The sequence below is a fragment of the Echeneis naucrates genome, chromosome 10 (genome assembly GCF_900963305.1).
Source record: "Echeneis naucrates chromosome 10, fEcheNa1.1, whole genome shotgun sequence".
Lineage (NCBI taxonomy): Eukaryota > Metazoa > Chordata > Actinopteri > Carangiformes > Echeneidae > Echeneis > Echeneis naucrates.
In genome coordinates, this window is record NC_042520.1 from 19184886 (window position 1) to 19206042 (window position 21157).

Consider the following 21157-nt stretch of genomic DNA (forward strand, 5'->3'; position numbering starts at 1 on the left):
AACAACTTTGGGGATGTGGTGAAATGTTGCATCAACATTTTCAGAAATCCCCTTCGCTGTATCTTTTCCAAAGAGGAAAACTTCACGAGGATATGTGTACTTCGCTTCTGTTCTCGCTGCCAACGCAACAATGCAAAACGATGGAAAGAGGAGGGAGATTGCAGATACGTTTGGACATGACTTGACAATCTAAATACAACACAGCTGAATGACAGCGAGACAATGCTCATTAACAACACGCACACACATGGTGCAAAGCCAAATGCATGCACAGCTGTCATGCCACACAGAGAAAACAAGGCCACAAGACCTGCACACTGATCAAAGACAAAGTTAAAGATAGAAAAGCTTAACAGATTATTAAATCTCTGGGCCTGCTGCTAAAGATAACATAATTAATGCTGGAAACAGTATAAATGATCTCAGTAATTAAATGACCATCCTGAAACTGATGATTTGGATTTTGTGATCATATCACATTAAATGATCGACTATTGAGCATTAGTTCATATTTGTAAATTCATTTATTTGCCTCATAATAACAGCTCATTTAAAAAATAATAGCCCTCAAATCACTTAAAAAAAATACCATTAAAAATTCACAGTGGGATGTTGAGTTTTAATAGAAACAGATGTTGACAAGCAAGAATTAAATTAAACAGCAGTTCAGATTCACAAAGCAAATGGGTCTTATTAACTTGATTCGAAAATTAGAAACCTGAGCCAATTTTCAAAGACAGTGTGTAAATAGATAGTGTGTAGACAGATAGATTTTTATGTTCCATCCTGTTTCTATACATTTTATGGTTGAAAGAAATTTGCTTTTGCAACAGCAATGCAAGTACATTATTGTATTACATTTGGCCTGTTGATGCAATAATATCCATTGTTGTTGACATGGTGATGACTGTTTTAAAGCTGCATTAAACAGATTCTGGTAACCCAGGACTAAACACCATGAACATCTGAATGTTACACATGCAACACATTTGAGATACAGTGGCAACATTACACCTGTATGGTGCTGCATCAAACAAAAAATAAAGATGTTGAAAGACCAGAAAGCCCAGATTAATGTCATAAAAATGCTAATTTTGACTGATCAATATTCCAGAAGCTAAAGATATTCAGTTTATGATTAATATGTACCGGAAAAGAGGCAAACACTCACTACTGAGAAGCTGAGACTGCTATAACACTAATTATTTCTTTGCTGTTGTCTCACTAAATGATCAGTGAATTCATCATTTTAGCTTTATGGATAAAAGTGTAGCATCACCATTCACTCCTCACTAGCATCAACAATCACTCCACTTCCCCATTATTCATATTAAAATACTGATCAGTGCAGTTTAGAATTGAAAACTGAGCCTGAAAATCTGTTAACAGATTAGAGAAAATTAAATCAAAAGTTAATAAACTGTGATATTTTCTAACAGCAAAACAGGCAAATTGTGTTCGTTTTGAAGAAACTTTATGTATAAACTGAAAATGAGAAATGAAAATACCTTTAGAATGAGGGCACTGTGGATCTTCTTTAGGATGTCATCCATCTCCAGCAGCTTGGGCTGGATGAGTGAACTGTGGGGTCCACTGATATGACCAATGTGGTCCAGGCCTAAGTAGTGAAGAATCAAAATGTCCCAGTCATCCCGCTTGAGAGTGCTATCCAAATGACGGGTCACATTGTTGTCAACCTAGATGGGAACAGGATCCATTTACTGACACCCAGGATTTCAGCTGATAATCAGTTTTGCTTGAAATTATTCAAATCATCCCACAGAGCAAATTAAAAATGGGCAGAAAAGAGCTTTACCCAAAGCTGTGATAGAGGTTGATGATTGTCTGATAATCACCGGGGGAATATTTTCTGGCATATATTTACCTCCATCCGGCCTTTCAGGTAAAGGGCTTAAGAATCAGCCCCACCAATATGCTAGTACAAACAAGAGCAGATTGCATACAGTCCCACTGTGCATTTGTAGCTACAGCATACAGAGCTAATTGATGAGCAGCTTTTTGTGTGGTCTCAGTTCTGTGCCTCCGTGGTTGATCAGCTGCTTCATCTCTTTAATGCAAATGACTTGGCCTCGTAGATAATGCAGAGGTTCAGTCGTTTCCAACTGCACATGTACAGCATATTACATAGAATAGATACATAATCTTTACTAAATTATGTAAAATATTTGTGGTATCTATTGGGCGTTCGATGCAGTTTAACATGCTTCAATGTGCAGCTGCAGCAGAACCATGACAACTTGAGAAAACTGTGCATTAATTACATTGTGTGATGTAACTTAGGTTAGGTAACCACACTGCACATGCAAGAGTTTTCTAGTATGGAAAACAATTTGTAGAGCATTTATAAACCGCTCTCTTTTCAGAAAATTGCTATATTTACAGTATAAAACACAAGAAGCTGAATGTATGAATTCATGTTACAAAACTATAAGCCTCAACATGTTTATTTCAAGCTTTACAATCTGCACAACATATTTTTAGGTCTAATTTAAAATTGTATATGCCATAGCTGTCAGGTGCCTTAATCTTTGATTGAGATTAGCATAAACACACATCATTCACATGTTTCACCCAAGTCCCTGTAGCTTGCGTCATACATACCTCTGTGTAGTCGGACACAAAGAAAGAGGTTGTGCCATCATATTCCATGAAGTGTTTGGGGAAGAGGCGCACCCAGGTGTCGTCTCCGTAGAAAACTATCTTCTTTCCTGCCACTTTGGCTTGCCAAATGAGGTTGTCTTCCAGCAGTGCAGGCGAATTTAGGTTCATTACCACATCAATGAAGCCTGGGATACTGCCAGTGGTGAGAGCCTGGGGAGGGATGTGTTTTTGTCATTGTCCTTTGAACAATAATTGTCTTTTAATAGAGTTATTCAACCTTACAGACTTTCATCACATTAATCCGACTAATTAAGATTTGCACTGCAGTACAGTGTTTTTAAAGTTTTTAACATATTGATCATCTTCAAAACAAAATAAATCACATTAATTAATCTTCCTTTTATATGGCTGGTGAGGGCATTGATCCGAAATCAAAAGACAGACTTATTCCCACATCCCCAAACCAATCTTATTGCCACAAATGGCAACTGGAAAAAAAAAAAAAAAAAAAAAAAAAAAAAATCAGGTGGATAAATGATATTTATGAAGAATAGTTTCTTCGGATTTCATCATGGAATCTGCAATAAAACAACAATAGCCTCAATTTGACTGACTGGGAAACCACAGCCTATTTTGGAAGTCAGTAAGGAGCTTGGTGTGTTGTGGGGGGGTGGTGGTGGTGGGAAGGGGGGCTACAAAGGCCTTGTCTTCATGCACTGGAGGAGATGTGATATTGCAGATGCTGGCAGGAAACTCAGTTATTTAAACCCCCTATGTGCTGCCCTGAGCACAGCTTCAGATCCTCCAGGAAGCTCAACAATCCGGGCTAGGACCAGAGTTACACAGCTTTTATTATGTGAGGGGTCAGGTGTTCGGGGAGCCTGTTCTTTTAAATCACTTCTTCAAACTATATTTTATCCAGTTTATCATTGATGCATTTGTCCCCATATAAATCCCCATTTGTCATTTTGCATTCAGATGTTTTGTTAATCTTTTTTCCCCTCACAAAACACTTTGCAGCAGGATTTGCGTGGTTACTGTGTGAGCTCCACTTTAGCTGTTCTGCAGCAACTCTGTGGCTACTTCACAGACACAAGGGACAGACAGCAATAAACTAAGGATACAACGCCCCCACAAAGGCTTTAAGAACTGACATGACATAAACCTTTCTTTATTTTCTATCACCTTTTCACTGTACACAGGGCCATCATATGTTCAAACAATGAAATAGTTTAGATGTATGGGAACAAAATTCAACCAATTAGAAAGATTTGTCTTTGAATTTTTTTTATAAGTAATAAAAACAAAAAAAAAAAAAAAAAAACAACAACCTAAACCTACTCTAACACCAAGCAATGTATCAGATCAATGTGAGAAAAACCTGTCCAGCTAAAAAGTGTGAAATTTTGAGCCCCGTCTTCTGATCTCGGTCCATGAGCTTAATTGTTCACCACTTCCTTCCCTGCCATTGTTTTGCAACTGCCAATGCAGATGCCCGTTTTATGAAGAGATGGATGGTTCCACATCAAGTAATTGTCTCTGTCTGTCTCACTAAGGTCTCCAGTCTATTATAAAAGAGCTGGTCTGAATAATAAAACCAATGCTTCGGCCCCTTTTTTTAACCAGCATGGTAGCAGAGTTTGCTGTCATAATAAAAAATAAAATGGGGAGGTAACAAATTCCCTGTAAATATCATCTAAAGCTATATAAAAGTTCACACTTATAAACCGGTGGATCTTAAAATCTTATAAGATGGTGTAACAGGGAAATAAATCAGTGACTCATCAACTTACTAGTTACAGACCCACACTACATGTTGAGTTTCACAAAGGGACACAAATGTCTGATACAATATCACTGGGATATACAGACACTCCCTGGCATAGTGTTAAAAATGTGTCGATATGCCAAACTACAAACAGAAGAGACTAGCTTTCAAATCATTTTAAAGGTTTAACTGTTCATTTTCAGCTCCTGCTCTCAGTTGATTAACGACAGAACTGTAACTGTCTTCAGTCATCTCTGACTTCATGGGATATTACCTATGGTTGTAAATATGCACCTGGTGGAGTTTGTCCATTTTCACTAGGCAGACTCAAGCCTTTCAGACACCCACAGTGCTGCTGCTGATGCTGCTGCTGCTGTTGTTGTTGTTAGAATGAGATGAATGCATCGTCCAAATCTAGCAGCTCAGAATTGTCCACTGACTGGTCTGTGTGTTTCTTTACTGGCCACATGCAAAATACATTAGTAGGGAGGAAAACTAACTTTTTTTTCCTGCTCCTGTCATGGTTACAAAAATAGATCAGACTGGAAAAAAATACTGTTAATCCCCCTGGTTAGTGTTCCCAATGTAAAAACCGATTCCTGCCTATCCCTCAAAAATAAATAAATGGAAATAAAAGAATAACTGACAGAGCAGAGGCCGGACAATAAAACCAAACTGTGAAATCTGTATCTGAATAAGACTTCAAATTCGGCTGCGTTGTGAGTCTGCAGGGAAATTGTAACTTTATTAGAAGCAGTGGAGGGAGTGCAGGGTCTAATGTATGTGTGTAAATTAATGGCCATGCCACAGAGATTATGATCTAGGTTAGTTGGCTGTGTCATACCAGTTAATTGGGTGCAATGCAGTAATAGTAGGTGCTCAGTGGCAGCTGGTCTGTACTGCCACCCACTGGTGCTTCACCAAACCTCGCAAGCGAGATAGATCAACTTTATCTCAATACTGACGTTGATGAAAGTCTACATTAAACTGACTACTGTATGTGACAGTGTGCCAAAGACTTCAGCACTACGTGGTGGAATTTCATTAGAGTTTCTTCGTTTTGTATCATTACCACAATAAAATGAGTCTCACCTTAAATTCCTTACATTTCCAATTCAAATTCTAATTATCATTCAAAACTCCTTCAGTATTTTACTTGAAGAGTTTTTCTACAGATAGAGGGAATATATAATGGCACAGCCCCCTCATAAAGGTGTTGGGCCTCAAACCCTCCATAACCGTCCTTCCCCCTACACTGTGATTAACTGTCCCTCTGAAAGAGTTGATAGCTCTCACCAGACCTTCAAATCAAACCTACAAGTTTACAGAATGCCTTTTTCCCTTTCTGCTCCCCTTCCACTGTGTCTCTGGGACAGTGATGAGCAACATGGGGCCCCCACAAGGGACTGTTCTGGCTCAGTTCCTGTTCACACTGTATACAGCAGACTTCCATTATATCGCTGAGTCTTGTCACATCCAGAAATACTCAAATGACACTGCTATTGTGGTGTGTATCAGGGATGGACAGGAATCTGATTACAGGGATCAGACAAAAGCATTTAGTGACTGGAGTCACAAAAACTGGCCCGTATTAAACATCTCAAAGACAAAGGAAATGAGGCTGGATTTCTAAAAGTCCAAGCTTCCTCTTCAGCCAGTGAACAACCATGGTTTGGGGATGAAGGTGGTGTCAACCTAAAAATATCTGGGAGTACACCTGGACAACACTTTGGACTGGTCCTCTAACATAGATGCGTTCCGCAGAAAGGGGCAGAGCTGCCTCTTTGTCTTGAGGAAGCTCATATTCTTAGACAGCTGCAGAAAGATGCTAGAAATGTTTTACCTGTCCGTGGTGGCCAGTATACTGTTCTATGCTAAAACAAAAGGATGCAAGGTGGCTGGACAACCTGGTTGAAAGACCTGGCTCTGTGATTGGAACCAGATTAGACTCACTGCGGGCTGTGGTGGAGCGAAGCACACAGAAGAAGGCAAAAAGCCATCTCAAAATACAAAGTCAATCCACTTCCTAACATCATAGTGGAGGAGAGAAACCTAAGCAGTGGACCATCTGCAATGCATGGTGGACAGATACTGTAGAGAAAATCATTCATTCCCACTGCCAGACAAATCCTTAACTAGAAAATAAGACACCAAACAGCAGAATTCCCCTGCAGGGATTAGTAAAGAAATTCTCATTCTGATTCAATGAAGCCTTCGTGTTTGTTCTTGCTTATTGATTTCCCCTACATGCACCTGAGCCCTCTTTTCCTACATACAAAATCCAAGTTTCAGATTCTCTGTTGTTTTTCCAAGCTATTTTAGAGCCACTTCTCTCCCTCATCCACTGCATCCTTCTCTAAATCCTTGGATTATGGAGGAACATCTGTCTCCCTTCAAATCACCTGACTCAATCTCAGCTCAGACCCAGAAACCCCACCTCCCATTCAAATTATCACTGACCTACAATCAGCATCAACTCCACTGTCGTAGAGTTCATTCTGTTTAAGAAAGTGTTCCTAGAGCCACTGACAGCACAATTTTTACTAAAATTACCAAAACTAAAATTACACTAAATAAAGATAAATAATAAATAAATAATAAATTACCCAATCAACAGAACATTGGCAACAGCAACTGGTTGAATTATTAGTTTGGGGGAAAAAAACAAAACAAAACACACACACCTATAACTAAGTTGATAATAGAAATTATTTTGAGCTTTTCCACCTCATCATATCCAGCTCTGTGAGATCAGGCTTCAGAGAGGATTTCATGAGTACTGCTCTTCTAGTTCCTCATTGTCATCATTCCCCCCATCCACTCTCAATGATGCTGTCAACCAACACACACAGTTTGGCCTGTAGCAGACCTAAAGGTTACTGAGTCAGCCCCCCTGAAGGCTCTGTGTCCGACCACAGTTATTGGACATAAATGGGGAGGACTGTGTCCTGTTTGTGTATCTTCAGCAGTAGGGTTCTCAGACTATTGGCTCCAGTCATTTCCTATTTTTACAACAGCTTGACACATCCCTGTACCTCCCACTACAGCTAAATCGTGAATGCTTCCTTTTTATTCTGCCCTCTGGCACCAAGGTTGAATATTCTGCTTGACCTGACAGCTTCAGTTAAATTCCTTCCCACCATCAACAGCTCAGCACTACCCAGTATCCTTATGGAAAAAACTGAGCTCCGCTTTTATCTACAAATTAATTCCCTTTGCAAAATCTCTCCAAAGCCACTGAAACAACATGCTGACTTTATCTGAGTCTGCCCACATTTGTGTGTGTTTCAGCTCTACCAACTGTCAGGCAAGGCACATATAACAGGACTGTAATTTCGTCCTGGCTCTGCTCCAAAAAAAAAAAAAAAAAAAAAAATCAGAACAGCATAACACATCATCCAAAGGTGACAAAGAATCACATTTTCACCATTTCCAAGTTTTGTCATGTGAACAAATCTGCCGTTATAGGCTGAAAACCTAGTACCCATTTTAAGATGCTCACATGATTATTCCGGGCTCACAGGAAAGTCGTCAGGGCATATTTGACTTTTCATTTGCATTGCCTATGATGGGACAGAGAAATTAAAACACTTTCTATCTGCTACACTCATTAACTGGCATTTTCACAGGGCACAAAGAGACTAATTGAAATTGTTGTCTCTGTATCATCAAAATCCCTGAACAGCCCAAAAGATATTCGAATTAGGGCAGGACAGTAAAAAAAAAATATTGCAATAGAAAATGAAAAGTTTTAATAAGAGTGATATGATTTTAGAAAACAATTCCAATTTATACATTGACACCATCTGTCATTGATTGAGGTTCATTAAACTGTGCTGCTGTCATTTATTTTGCATTCAAACTGTGCAGAAAGAGCAGAACAAAATAGGTTATATCGATGGATCCTGAAGTCACCACAGGCACGCAGCCAGTGCTCAGCAGTATTAGGCTGTAGCTGCTAAATCTTTTCCTCTGACTGCAGTAAAAATGTGACTTAACAAGCCTCCACAACTAATAATAAAGCAGACAGAATAGTTGATAAGAGAGAAGAGATGAATTCAGTAGTGTGGAAATGACGAGCAGGAGGAACACATCAAATCTGTCCACCATCTGAAGCAGTTCAGCTCCAGAGAATCATCCGAGAGCCTGAGAATGAGGCACCATAGGAGTTTGAGCCTAAACAACATCACCACCCCACTTTGGTTTTTACTGTTGCTCACGCTTTTTTTCCTGTATACTGTATCAACACGGGCCACTTTTCACATCGATTTAGACGAGAATAAGAGAATCAGCCTATTTTGTAGTTTTAGTTGCAGCAAGTTAGTTTAAAGATATGAATATTGACAAAGCCAATGTTTTTGTTTATTTGATGGCGATGTTATGTTCTTGTTTGTATATGAAGCCTGAATACAAATAAAAGGTGAACATTGCACTACTATTTTTATATTTAAAAAATACAGTTTTATTGGAGGAGGATTCATGGACTAGGCAAACTGATTTATTAACCTACACACATCCTTTTTGGGCATTCTTTGCAGTTTTTCTGTGAATTTTATAATGTTGATATTGATATTGGAAGTATACCTTATCGACTGAAATTTTGAAACATATAGTGATATGAACTTTGGCCATATCATTCAGCCCAAATTCAAATGATACAAAACCGAGAAAGGAGCAAATCCTCAAACGAGAGTAAATCCCAACTCACTCTGGGTGAGGGCGGGGTCACCCTGGACAGGTCACCAGTCCATCACAGGGCCAACACACAGAGACAGACAGAGACCAACAACCACTCACACCTACAGACAATTTAGTGTCACCTATTAAACCAAACACAATGTCTTTGGATGGTGGGAGGAAACCCACACAGGCACGGGGAGAACATGTCAACTCTGCACAGAAAGGCCCCAGGCTGGAAACTGAACCTGGGACCTTCTTAGTGTGGGGCAACAGCTACACCACCATGCTGCCCCTAAACATATTTATATGAGAAGCAATTTACAAGATTAATTACACGCTTGTTTGTTTTTTATATAATTGTTGTTTTCATTACTGTCATATATAAATAATTAATACAAAAATGAATGAATCAACTGTGACTGATCCTAAATATGGGGCAGCAGTAACAAGCTTCAAACTCAAACAAGATATTATTTATATATACCTTGAACTGAAACTAAATATTCCTAAGGGTGTGTTAGACAGGGACTGAAAAGCACCTAGCTGAATCGTCCCTTCTGTACAGGTTTTTCCAACTTATAGACTCTCTGTCAGTACAAAGGTAGTGTTGAAATAAATGAGTCACACTGCAGAAGGTCGTACTGCTAAGGAACACAGGAAGAAGTTCAACTGGATAGTCAGAGGTTCACAGTCCAGTATTAGAAGAAGAGAACTAGACAGGCTTCGTGTAACCCAACTTGATGGAGCTGGTTTGAAATTACCTGAGCAGGACATGTATGAAAAGTGTGCATTTGTGACAATTTCTGTAACAGCAATGGGACAAAGTTTCTGAATAATGCATTTCATCTCCATCTTATAAAGGACATAAGTGTGTTTGGCTGCTGGGTCAGTGAAATATGTAGATTCATTTTTAGATTTTAAATAGCTATTCCTTTAAAAAATAAAACAAATACGCATTATCTATTTAGCTTGTACTTTAATTTTCAGTAAGAGCTTGAAAAAGTATGGTGTTTGAAAATTTTTGAGCACTTGTGTGCTTTAGTATAAAATATACCTTTCATGTTATTTGTCACACTTTGGTTCTGGGTCAAGCTTTTAGAGACACATTTACACCATGTTGACTTTAGTCTTTTTATGGCCTTTGCTGAATTTTAGAAAAATATTGATTAAAACCAGCCTGCCTGATCCTATATAGAATTACATATTAAAGTGATGGTTCACAGGTCATGCCTACTGTATTATTAAATCGATGTGGTTTTGCATCATAATCAGCTTTAAACAAGTGTAGCAAAGCTACATGAAGTTAGTGCTTCTGTTCTGAAAACAAATGAAATGACGACAACTGTTCATTTGACCTGATCGGCTGCCTCACCACCGCAACCACACAAACAAAACCAACTTTGCTAACAGACTCGTGCCAGGTATGTGGATAATGACTTGATGAGTCACAACATCTACCTTGATCCGGGGCATGGTGACTGTGGGGGGTCTGGCCTTGGCCACAAAGCTGTGGGATGAGCCCCTCTCCACCACATGCCGGGTGTAGGGCATGAACATACGCCCACTGGGTCCGAACACAAAGTCCTCCCGGAGCGCGTCCACCAGCATGATCACCACCCGTTTAAACAGCGGGTGAGGGAGGCGGGACGAGTTGGGGGAGCTCCCTGAAATTTAAGCAAACGTTTTCTGAGTTTTTACAGACACCAGTCGACAGCGGCCACACAGATCGTGGTCAGTCTGAGCCAGACCTGAACTCACCTAACAGCGGCTCCGCCGGCAGGTCTGACAGCTGGCTCTTGGATGAAAGAGAAGACTTGACAGGTGCAGGGAAAAAACCCCGCAGGAAGAGGGCAATGCCGAACACCTCAAATATTAAAATGAACGAGGCAAAGACTGACGAGCGGACTTTCATCTTGGCGACCGGAGCGAGGAATGCCTACAGGAACGATTAAGTCAGAAAGATGACCTGCTAGCTAGCAGTAGTTTACCCAAACAGAAGCCGGAAAGTCATGACGTCCCATTTCAGATGGACACGTGGTCACACAACATGGTGCAAGGCCATGTGCCTCAGTATTTAGCTAACTATGTCTTTCGACTGTATATTTGTGGCTGCAACTGAGAATAAAAACACTAACACCAATTAGCGCTGTAGCCATTCGTTGCAGCTTCCGCGTTGAGAGCATCAAACTACGGGTAGGACTTAGAACCAAAAACCAGCAATGCGCCTTCTACCGCACCGTGTTTACTGGTGGTCATTGTGATATAGATGGAGAGGATTTCACTCGTTAATAATTGCTGTGGGGTAATGAACTCTTTGCATTTAAATCTACATTGTAAAATTTTAACTGATAAATAAAATAGTCAATAGTGAAAAGTCATCAAAATTAAATATAAAATCAAAGCATTACACGTTTCTTGTGTTTTCTCTAAATTCCGATTCAAACACGATTGTATAAGAGGCAGTTTAAACTTTCACCATCAAATACTCCTCCATCCTATCATCATCATCATTAACGTGTAGCAAAGTTACTGCTGACATTGAATTAATTCGTTTATATTTAGAAACCTACAGCCCTGTGATCCAACAGTGGTAGCAGTGTTGGTTTCTCTCTCATGCATTAGGGTGACACCTTGACTATTTAATTCGAGAGGCACCACACATTTATATGTATTATACTTATCTTAGTTCTTTTTTTTTTTTTCCATTTAGCACCAATGTGGTCAATATGAGTCATTAGCATGTGGGTTTAATATTGCAGAGGATATTTCAGGAAGTTTAAATGTAATTAATGGTAACTTTCAAAGAATTTCTAAAACCCTTGTTACATTGTTATGAAACCAACTTTACAGCACAATGTTATGGACTAAATTACTAATGTATGAAGGAGCAAACTTGTATGAACGTATTCATGTAAGTATGAACTTAAGTGGATTATTAACTCTTTTTGTTAACCTTAGGTCACATACTGAATTTAGTTTGTTGTTGAGCCACATTTGAAAACAGGATTAACAAAAAAGGGAAAAACAAGGGCCTGCTGGGTTTTTCCATTTAGGTGGAAGTTTAACCAATCAACACAAATGTATGTGAAATACAAACACAGATTTTTCTTATTAGACAACATTCAGACTTGTTTATATTGTCAGTTTGATTTGTCACAGTGGGTGAACAACAAGTGTCACTGTGTTGGTTTGACTCACATGTCAATCTTATTCGTCACATCTGACATGTCTTCATTGATGTTTATGTTCCTAACCCTTCATCTAAGAGCACGTGTCTGAAAATGATTACGAGTCTCAAAAATGTGTCATCTTCTTTTACTGCAGTTAAATACAGATGAGCCCTTAAACCAGAAAGTGCAGTTCACCGAGACAATGAGATATTTTCTTCCAGCTACTCCAACTGCTGAGCAGAGAATAAGTGTACTGTTGATTTTTTATATGATTTAAAAGTGGCATTGACAGCGCCTTAGGCTGATGGGGTAGGAATAGGATTTAGCTCAGAAAAGAAATACTTTTTTTTTTAGCTCTGTTGTATGTTTGAGGTACTGCTGCCATCTAGTGGGAACACTTTTTAAGGAACTGACAAGTGTTTAAAATGCTTGAAAATACCAAACTCACAAATCTGTACATTAATCCGGGTTTCAAAGGTCATAGCCAGCAACCAATGATCAGCTAGCAAGGATTAAAACAGTATTTCCATGCCTACATTTATATTGGTTTCTGAACTTCTTTTTCCTGAATGTCCTAACAAATTACTTTAAAGAAGTTATTAATTATTTTGGGAGATGAAATGAGACGATAACCTCTATTTTTCTCATGACTTGTTTTGAGTCTCTGACATGCCTAACCAAAGGATCTCTACAATCCTTATGTAGATGTGTATTAAATGTAGAGTGTACTGTATGCTATGCTAATATGCTAAATAACCTGGATGAATGACAATCTTCAGATATTAGATTGGATGATCAATGACATTTGCTACAATTAAAGTATTGATTAAAAATTTGAATAATTAGGATAAACAAATAATTGTTTATGCTTTGGAAAACAAATTTTAAAAAACTAAAATTAAGTTCCTTGTAAACTAGCTGTCAAATGTCAAAAACAGGAAGTCCAGTATGAATACACATTTGTATACAATGACCTCAGAGTAGTTAAAGCCCATGTGACCTCAGCAGGGCCTTTCAGTAAGACTTGTTTTATAGAATAATAATCCGTACTTAATACTATATTGATAGTATTTATTGTATTAATAATAATTATAGTATTGCAGTCTATTTGTCTTTTCTCTTCAGAACATTAATGAAGGCGTCTTTTGGAACTTCCACATTGCCAATACGTCTCATCTTCTTTTTGCCCTCGGCCTGTCTCTTCAGCAACTTCATCTTACGTGTTATATCACCTCCATACTACCAAGAGAAACAAAACATAATGATTTAGAGTTGGCTGTACATTTTTGTTCAATGTTCAGTTCAACATGTTTTTAGAATAAAAGAAATCTTCACTCACACATTTAGCAAGAACATTCTTTCGGTAGGCTTTGATGCTGAAAAAGAGGCAAATACCGGCATTTCAGGTTTTTCAGTCAAGTTCATTTTTTTTGCACATTTCATACACAAAGACAATCATTGGATATACTGACTGTTTTGTGTTTCATGCAGTTGTTAGAAAACGTTTTCCATAAGTTGTACTTACGTCTCTCTAGCAATGATCTTGCTTCCAATAGCTGCCTGTACAGCTATCTCAAACATCTGCCTAGGTATGGAGTCTTTGAGTCGCTCACACATAGCTTTCCCTGTATTGTACGCACGGTCTCTGTGATACAACACACCAGTTTAAAAAAAAAAAAAAAAAAAAATAGCTGTAAAATTCTCCTGCTCGCTGCCGATATTATGGACAGAAAGAGTGCAATCAACAAATTAAATCTACTGTACACACCACATCGCTTAAAAAAATACAGTAGCTGATAATAAAACATACCTTCCCCATCCTCCATTAATTCAGTTAACCCTTTCAATAAAAACTAGTCACATCATCTGTCAAGGTTCATTTTTTTCAACTTTTAACAAAGTTAAACACATATAGGTTATGTGTTGGTATGTGTAAGCTTTAGAGGTGTTAGTGGGGTATTTTTGAATTCCAGAGATGGTATCCTGCACAAACATACATGTACATTTAGACTGGAGGAGCGGCTTTCTTGCTCTATGCCCTGAGCCCCAGCTGACCTCCTAGAGTCAGGTACTGTGATATAAAAGCCTCCACATCTAACATAGAAATGACTTCTCTGCTAGACAGCACATCCGTGCCATACTTTGGTCCTGTCACGTGCCATAAATTTCAGGCATTCTTTAATGGTCCTGCTTTAAATGCTAATCTGCTCTGCGAAAGAATAGGGCTAGTAGTATTAATGGTCAGAAAGTACCTACTGTAGGTGAAGCATAGTGCCCTTCAATTACTAAGACCTTCACTGGCCTCTATAGTGTCCCTGATAGTAAATGCATTATATACAGATCTGCTGTGCGTAATCCCTTTTTCCTGTGTAGTTACTCTATTGTCCTTGTCACAAATTAAGTCCTCTTCAGGTTTGTAAAGTCACTGTAACAGATAATGGTAACAAAGCCTGCCAAGGGGCCACAATTTAATGTTATCCTGGGTACTGAATACATTTCATGCTCCATAGGCTCAGAAGAATTATTCTGGTAATTCAGGAACAAAAACCGTTGCAATTATGTAAATCATAAAAAACATTTTTTCTCTGAAAGCAATGATTTTAATTAAGTTGCAGGACACTGCTGTGGTGGGGACAATAGAAAAAGGCTTTCAAGCAGAGACAGTTTTTTTTTTTTAATTTTGGTAGCCACTAACCTGTGTACAATTGTGATGAGTTCTTCCACTGATCGACCATTCAGAAGGATGTCCATCTTTATCAAATCAGCTGCCTGGTAGCCTGCATTCTCGTAATCAAAGCTAAAGCACAGAAAATAATACTAAAGTCTTGGTCGGCTAAATGCATGGAATATTTTCACAGTATCAAAGACCTTGATCAAAATAAGACACTCAACTATCCCATTGGACAGTAAATAAATGTACCCTTACCCATTGGAACAACACCATAATAAATATTCTGAATAGATGCTAATCTACTTTTAAAGATGCTACTTTGGTTTTGTGTATCTATGTTTATGCACTTTTTTCAATACTCTTCTGTTCAGAACTCTGTACCAAGTCTTGACAACAGATAGTACCTGCTTATTTTTACCTTGCATATCCAGATGACAGTGATTTCAGGAGGTCATAGAAATCCACAACGATTTCATTTAATGGGAAGAGATACTTCATCATGACGCGCTGGTCATCTATGTATACCATGTTCTTCTGGATAGCTCTGCGGTTCTTTAAGAACAGACAATATAATGATATGATGATGATGGCAATATGATTTATTGCACATTACTGGCTCAAAGCAATAACATATATATTTTTAGCACATATATATTTTGAAACATTTTCTGTTTACTTGCACATTTGTATATTTTGCTCGTATAAATATTTTTTATTTATGTTGTGCAGTTTCTCTATTATGTCTGATATCTGGCTGCTGGAACAGAAGAATTTCCCAGCTTGGGATCAATGAAGTATATCTATCTCTCTATCTATCTATCTATCTATCTATGATAAGTGTCATCTGCAAAATAAGAGAGGAGGTGGATTTATCTGTGCTTTGCTTTTCCCTTTTATTCCAACTACCCCTCACCCCTTCAGCTTCAGAACAATTGGAAGAGCATAATTCATAATTCAAAGCATAATTCAATTCAAGTAATATAATATCAACAGTTATATTAATTTCATTGGCATCAGCATTTGCCTCTTACTGAGCAGAGAGCCATGATCTTGCCAGTGTAAGCGTCTGGAGCCAGAATGGTCCCGAGCACCATGGGCTCCAAATACTCAGACACAACTGATCTGTCTGGGAACTGGGCAGGGTTCACGATGGTTATCTCCTCACTGCCATGTTCCTGTAAGGAAGACCGATGTGACATAAACCTGCGAATAAAAGTGCTGAACCTCTTACAATTTCATATATTTACTCTTTTAAAACCATTCAAGCTAGAGAGGAAGCCCGAACCAAAGTTGTCTTTGTCGACAAAACATTTTCATTATAGCACATGAACTGTATACTGTGGAGAATAAGTAAGGGTGAATCCTCGTGTAGGTGTGCTTCAAACGGTTTTAATGCACAACGTGAAGGCGAAGAGCTGCCCAACATGCAAACTAGTTCTTCGCCTCCACGTCGTGCATTAAAACCATTTGAAGCACACCCACTTGTGGATTAACCCTTTCTTCATAATTAGTCAAAAGGAGTATTCTAGAACTCTGACCTTTAGCAACCAGATGTCACTGGGATGACATAAATTTTTTAAGGGGTTTGTAACATTTGTGCATTTTCATCCTCATCCTATCAAGTATCTCCAATATGAAATTTCAACATGACAGCAATGCCAGACAGCCTCTATTTATCAGCAACATCCAAGTCAGGTGAGAATGCAGGAAAAGCCAGGCTCCAATGTGAGAACAGAAAATATACGAGCAGGAAACAGCTCTTACCTTGATGAGCTTGGCTGATGACAGAACGGCCTTGTACGGCACTGTGGGAGCTGTTACTATAACAGAGGCATTATATTCCTGCTCCAGCCGCTGATTGAACACCTCCATATGGAGCAGACCCAGGAAGCCGAGCCTGCAAGGGGATGGGAAGGTCAACAGGTTCACCCAAGATTTACAATTCATATTTATGCATTTTAATTACAAAGAGCCTCTTTGGAAAGAGTTCAAGAGTCAGTGAGACTTCTTATTAAGTGAAGTGCAGTACCTCCAAATTATCTAAATGAGGGTAAAATCATCTGGTTTGATAACATGACCTGTCACTCTTCCTTGGTTGCCCATCATCCCTTAAATTCTATACTAATAAGAAAGTGATTAAGATTTAATCATAGAAAAACAACAGCATCTTAACATCTGTTTTTTGTGCTCACTTCCTGGTACAGTAAAATCCCTACTTCTCATGCTGAGGACTGTAAAGGCTCTTTTCATTCTCGTACATCACATCCTCACCTCCAGCCTGCCCCCAGGGCCAGACTGCTGTCTTTCTGTACTGTGACACTCGAGTCATTCAGGGTCAGTCTTTCAATGGCACTGCGAAGGCCTGGGTATTCTGACTGGTCCATTGGATACATGCCTGGGGGTTGGGGGGGGCAAAGGGCACATCATCAGCAAAAGACTCTTTTCAATTGGAAAGTGCTGGCTGTACTTTACTCTACCAGCTTCGGAAAAAAATCATGCACTGAAGGGTGATGTGTGCGTTAAGGAGTTACTGTATATAAAAGCAGCTCTTACCAGCAAAGACCATGGCTTTAGCAGGTTTAAACCCTGGAAGGGCTTTCACTGGCTGCTCCTGGAGGTACAGAGTGTCACCAATCTGCGCCTCTTTCACATCTTTCATCCCTGCAATTATGTAGCCCACCTGGCCAGCATACCTACACAAAACAATGTAAACAAGCACCTTAGTCGACAGATGGACAAAAGCTCCTCTCTTTGGATGAGAGTTGTAGACATTAGGTTGGTATTGATGTCAGAACCAGATTTAAAGCTATAACCATGTCATTAGTTGATGTAATTAGTAGTGTTAGAGACACAATTAAGACATTTGGCTGTTTATTTGGCTGAGTTTAGCACAGCAAATAATAATGGATTTAAAAACAATATCCCTGGAGACAAACAATGGCTGAACTATTTAGGTTAGTCTGGATTATTCTCTTTCCAACTATTTCATTTAAAAAGGTTTTTAAAAAGTAACTGGCTCAGAAATGGGGCTGCACAGTAAGCAAAACAAAAGTCATATTGCAATTTTGTTGGTAGATACTGCGACTGTGATATTCAATATGGTTTCAATTTAAATAGTTTTTGCATTTTATTCACACTATATATATATATATATATATATATATATATATAAAATTGATGTTTCTTTATTTCTGTGGCCTCTGCAACCGGACAATATTGTGATACTTTTTACCTGATATGGCAGCTCTTCCAGTTTGGTAATTGCATTTGGATATATTATATTTTGATTCACTGTGCAGCCTTATTCAAAGATGCTTATTTTGCAGATTATTTTCTTGATCAATTTATAATTTTTTTAAGTGATCTATTAGTCATTTTGTGTAGTTAACTAGTTGATTATTTGACTAATGAACTTAGCTCTGGTCCCAGTATTAGCTTTATTTGAGAAAATGCCAAATGTAATAGGTGACATGAGGACAGGAAGAATGCCACATACAGCCTCTGTGTCGGGTGCTCATCTGGTCGGAGAAGCCCAATCTCATTGACCTCGTAGGTTTTGCCAAGATGAGCTGACACGATCTTGTCCCCCTTTCTGACCCGACCTCCAAACACAGCAATGTTGGCCACCACTCCTCTGTAGTGGTCAAAATTTGAGTCAAACACTAGGGCTCTAAATGGGTCATCACTGCTCACCGCAGGCCTGAGGACAAGCAAAGAAAAAGGCTTTATGTCAAACATGTTTCCTGTGAGAAATGAGAAAACTGATTTTACACTGAGACTTCTTACGGTGGAATTCTGTTCACAACTGCTTGGAGAACCATCTCAACATTTGTTCCATGTTTAGCTGAGATCTGAAAGACACGCTATTTTCAATCAGAGGTTGCACATTTGAAAAATGTGCAACCTCTGTGGAACTTCATGCTCCAGCTCACCCGGATGCAATCATCACGTGGGATATCAAACACCTTTTCTATCTGTGACTCCACTCTTTTTGGATCAGCATTTTTTAAATCAATCTGAAAGAGAATGTGTGTCACAACAACACAAATCATTCAAGTGGAATGTCGCAGAGAGATTCGACTGAATATTGGCTGGTCTGAATGTACCTTGTTGAGGATTGGGATGATTGTCAGCTGAGCTTCAAAAGCCAGGTAGAAGTTAGCCACAGTCTGCGCTTGAATCCCCTTCACATGACAATACAGCGTTAACGACTGTTTAACATGCAGCCACAATAATTCACTAATAAAAGTCATGTACCTGATTGGCGTCAACAATCAACAGTACACCTTGGCATGCCGAAATGGATCGAGACACCTCATAACTAAAGTCAACGTGACCCTAGAGAGAGTAAAATAAAGGTTAAAAAAAAAAGGGGTCAACATTTTAAAAAGTGAATTTCACATAAAAATTTTATGTAAAACAAATAAGAACATTCACATAACCAGACTTATATCATGGATGAAAGGTTGAAATCTCTCCTGCCATCAAGCTCTCCAAATTAAAACTAAAAGAAATAAATGGTATACATTAAATTATCTGCTTCAGACTTACTTTATGGATCATAGGAAAATGTTGAGCTCTCCTAAGCACAAAAAATAAATAAATCTGCCTTTGAATTAAAAAAAAAAAAGATTAATCAAGTGTCCCCATCACCATTACCTCCGCACCTCCAGCTGAGGACTTACCGGTGTGTCGATGAGATTCAGGAGGTACTGCTCTCCCTGGTGGCTATAAAACAATGAGGCCGTCTGGGCCTTCACTGTGATCCCTCTTTCCCGCTCCACCTGAAGCTTGTCCAGCACCTGCTTGTTCTTCTCAGTCTTTGCTATGGCTCCTGTTCAGTGATATTACAGCTGTTATCTTTTAATGACCAGCTTTACTTATTGTGAAACCTACCAAGTGTGTGTGTGTGTCTGTGTGGTGGACAGTAACATTTTGATCACAGTCGAATCCAACCACCAATATCAAAGTGACTCTCTATAAAGCACTCTTGAGTTGGCGTGCAAACCTCTTGGAGCTGATGGGAGTCCATTAGAGTGGACTACAGTTTATCTAAGTGCCACGTGAGAGCAGACGTACCCGTCATCTCCAGCAGCCTGTCTGCCAAAGTGCTTTTTCCATGGTCAATATGGGCAATGATGCAAAAATTCCTGATTTTGTCCGCGGGGAACTTGGACAGGTCAAGTGTCTCCTTCAAAATAAAAGGAAGGAAGCTTAACAGCAGCTGAATTATTACAGCCACCAGCCTTAATGTGGTAATTACATTATTAGATCAAGTAGTCCAAATGAGCCTGAGCCATAACATTGTTGATTTTGATTGAAACGCACCGTGGCAGTAATATGTCATTGCTAACTGATTTACCTGTTTGTCAGTGTGAGTGCTGAACATCCTGAAGCTACCGGAGACAACAGGCAGCCTCTTCATCCAGCGGTGTCTGAACACGGCGCAGCTCAGACTGTGGCTGTGGATTTTCCTCCTGTACACCTTCAGCTGGGACACTCGTCTGAACAGAGAAGCAGCCATGTTCTTTCTGTCGGAGCAGGCAGCCTTCTCCAGCAGCATGAAGAGGAAGATAAACACCCCGCTGAGCTTTCACCACCTTAAAACAAAAACCAACAATAATACCCCCACTGCATGACTTCCTAGGGTGCTGCCATTTTGGGTGGCAGGCCACCGGCAAAGGCTTATGGGAAATGTTGTTGAATTCCATTCAAAGATGATGAAAAGAGTCAAGATAGATCTCTCTAACGGCTTCCTCTGCAGCGGTAAAATGTTTCATCACTAAACTGTCACACTTTAATCTACACAGACCGCGTTGTGAGGTTTGAAAAACTTAATTTTATTTTATTTGGTGTCATTTTAAAACTTCAGTGGTGTGAAGACATTTTCCAAAGTTATTCAAAATAGGATCCTATTTTACATTTTGCGTTTGATGGGCGGATTTATATCTTGTTTTATCTTTACCTTTTGGCCAGTTTAGACAGGCGGAAGTCCCGCCTACGAAATCTCAGACGAAGGATAAAAATGGATATCAGTTGCTATGACAACGAGGCAGCCTTTCGCACAAGAATAGATTTCTGCTTCTCTTCTTTGTGTCTTTGTGCAAGCAGAGATAATAATAAGCCTCCATTAGCCCTCTCATGAAATCATCTTTTGTTCATGTGAGACCTTTGCACCGAGGATCGCCTTTGATTCACAGAGCTCAGCATCTGTTTTCCTGGAGACAGGGCCAGCCAGTTAAAAGA

The 21157-nt window shown here is 39.1% G+C and overlaps 2 protein-coding genes across 6 annotated transcripts in view; both read right to left on the minus strand.

Annotated features, from left to right (window-relative positions):
* pigg (phosphatidylinositol glycan anchor biosynthesis class G (EMM blood group)) overlaps window positions 1-11244 on the minus strand; it is a 54245-nt gene extending 43001 nt beyond the window's left edge. For 4 of the 5 annotated variants that reach the window (XR_003841164.1, XM_029512745.1, XM_029512747.1 and 1 more), the window contains exons 1-4: window positions 10829-11244; window positions 10529-10734; window positions 2623-2832; window positions 1509-1697 (exon numbers count right to left, since the gene is read on the minus strand). Coding sequence is in view for 4 of the 5 variants with exons in the window: in XM_029512745.1 (XP_029368605.1) it covers window positions 1509-1697; window positions 2623-2832; window positions 10529-10734; window positions 10829-10982 (759 nt within the window). In the remaining variant the exon portion in view is untranslated. The remainder of the gene's footprint in view (window positions 1-1508; window positions 1698-2622; window positions 2833-10528; window positions 10735-10828) is intronic. The other variant, XM_029512748.1, reaches the window with a different exon arrangement.
* Window positions 11245-12182: 938 nt separating this feature from the next.
* Window positions 12183-20575, minus strand: guf1 (GTP binding elongation factor GUF1). The gene is made up of 17 exons (XM_029512640.1): window positions 20274-20575; window positions 19991-20102; window positions 19597-19745; window positions 19169-19249; window positions 19018-19095; window positions 18844-18927; window positions 18698-18762; window positions 18408-18611; window positions 17465-17604; window positions 17183-17306; window positions 16676-16808; window positions 15943-16086; window positions 15330-15463; window positions 14936-15037; window positions 13766-13885; window positions 13580-13616; window positions 12183-13479 (listed from the first exon to the last, which is right to left on the minus strand). The coding sequence occupies exons 1-17, from the start codon at window positions 20472-20474 to the stop codon at window positions 13345-13347; spliced, it is 2043 nt and encodes a 680-aa protein (XP_029368500.1). The 5' UTR covers window positions 20475-20575; the 3' UTR covers window positions 12183-13344.
* Window positions 20576-21157: the final 582 nt, after the last annotated feature.

What these genes read in the sequence shown, in the direction of transcription:
- guf1 (XM_029512640.1), bottom strand. Translation starts at nt 20,474, where the DNA reads ATGCTGCTGGAGAAGGCTGCCTGCTCCGACAGAAAGAACATGGCTGCT. An exon ending in CAGGCTGCTGGAGATGACGG is followed by an intron (nt 19,746 to 19,990) that starts GTACGTCTGCTC and finishes ATCACTGAACAG; the next exon opens with GAGCCATAGCAAAGACTGAG. An exon ending in TCATCCCAATCCTCAACAAG is followed by an intron (nt 18,928 to 19,017) that starts GTACATTCAGAC and finishes ATTCTCTTTCAG; the next exon opens with ATTGATTTAAAAAATGCTGA.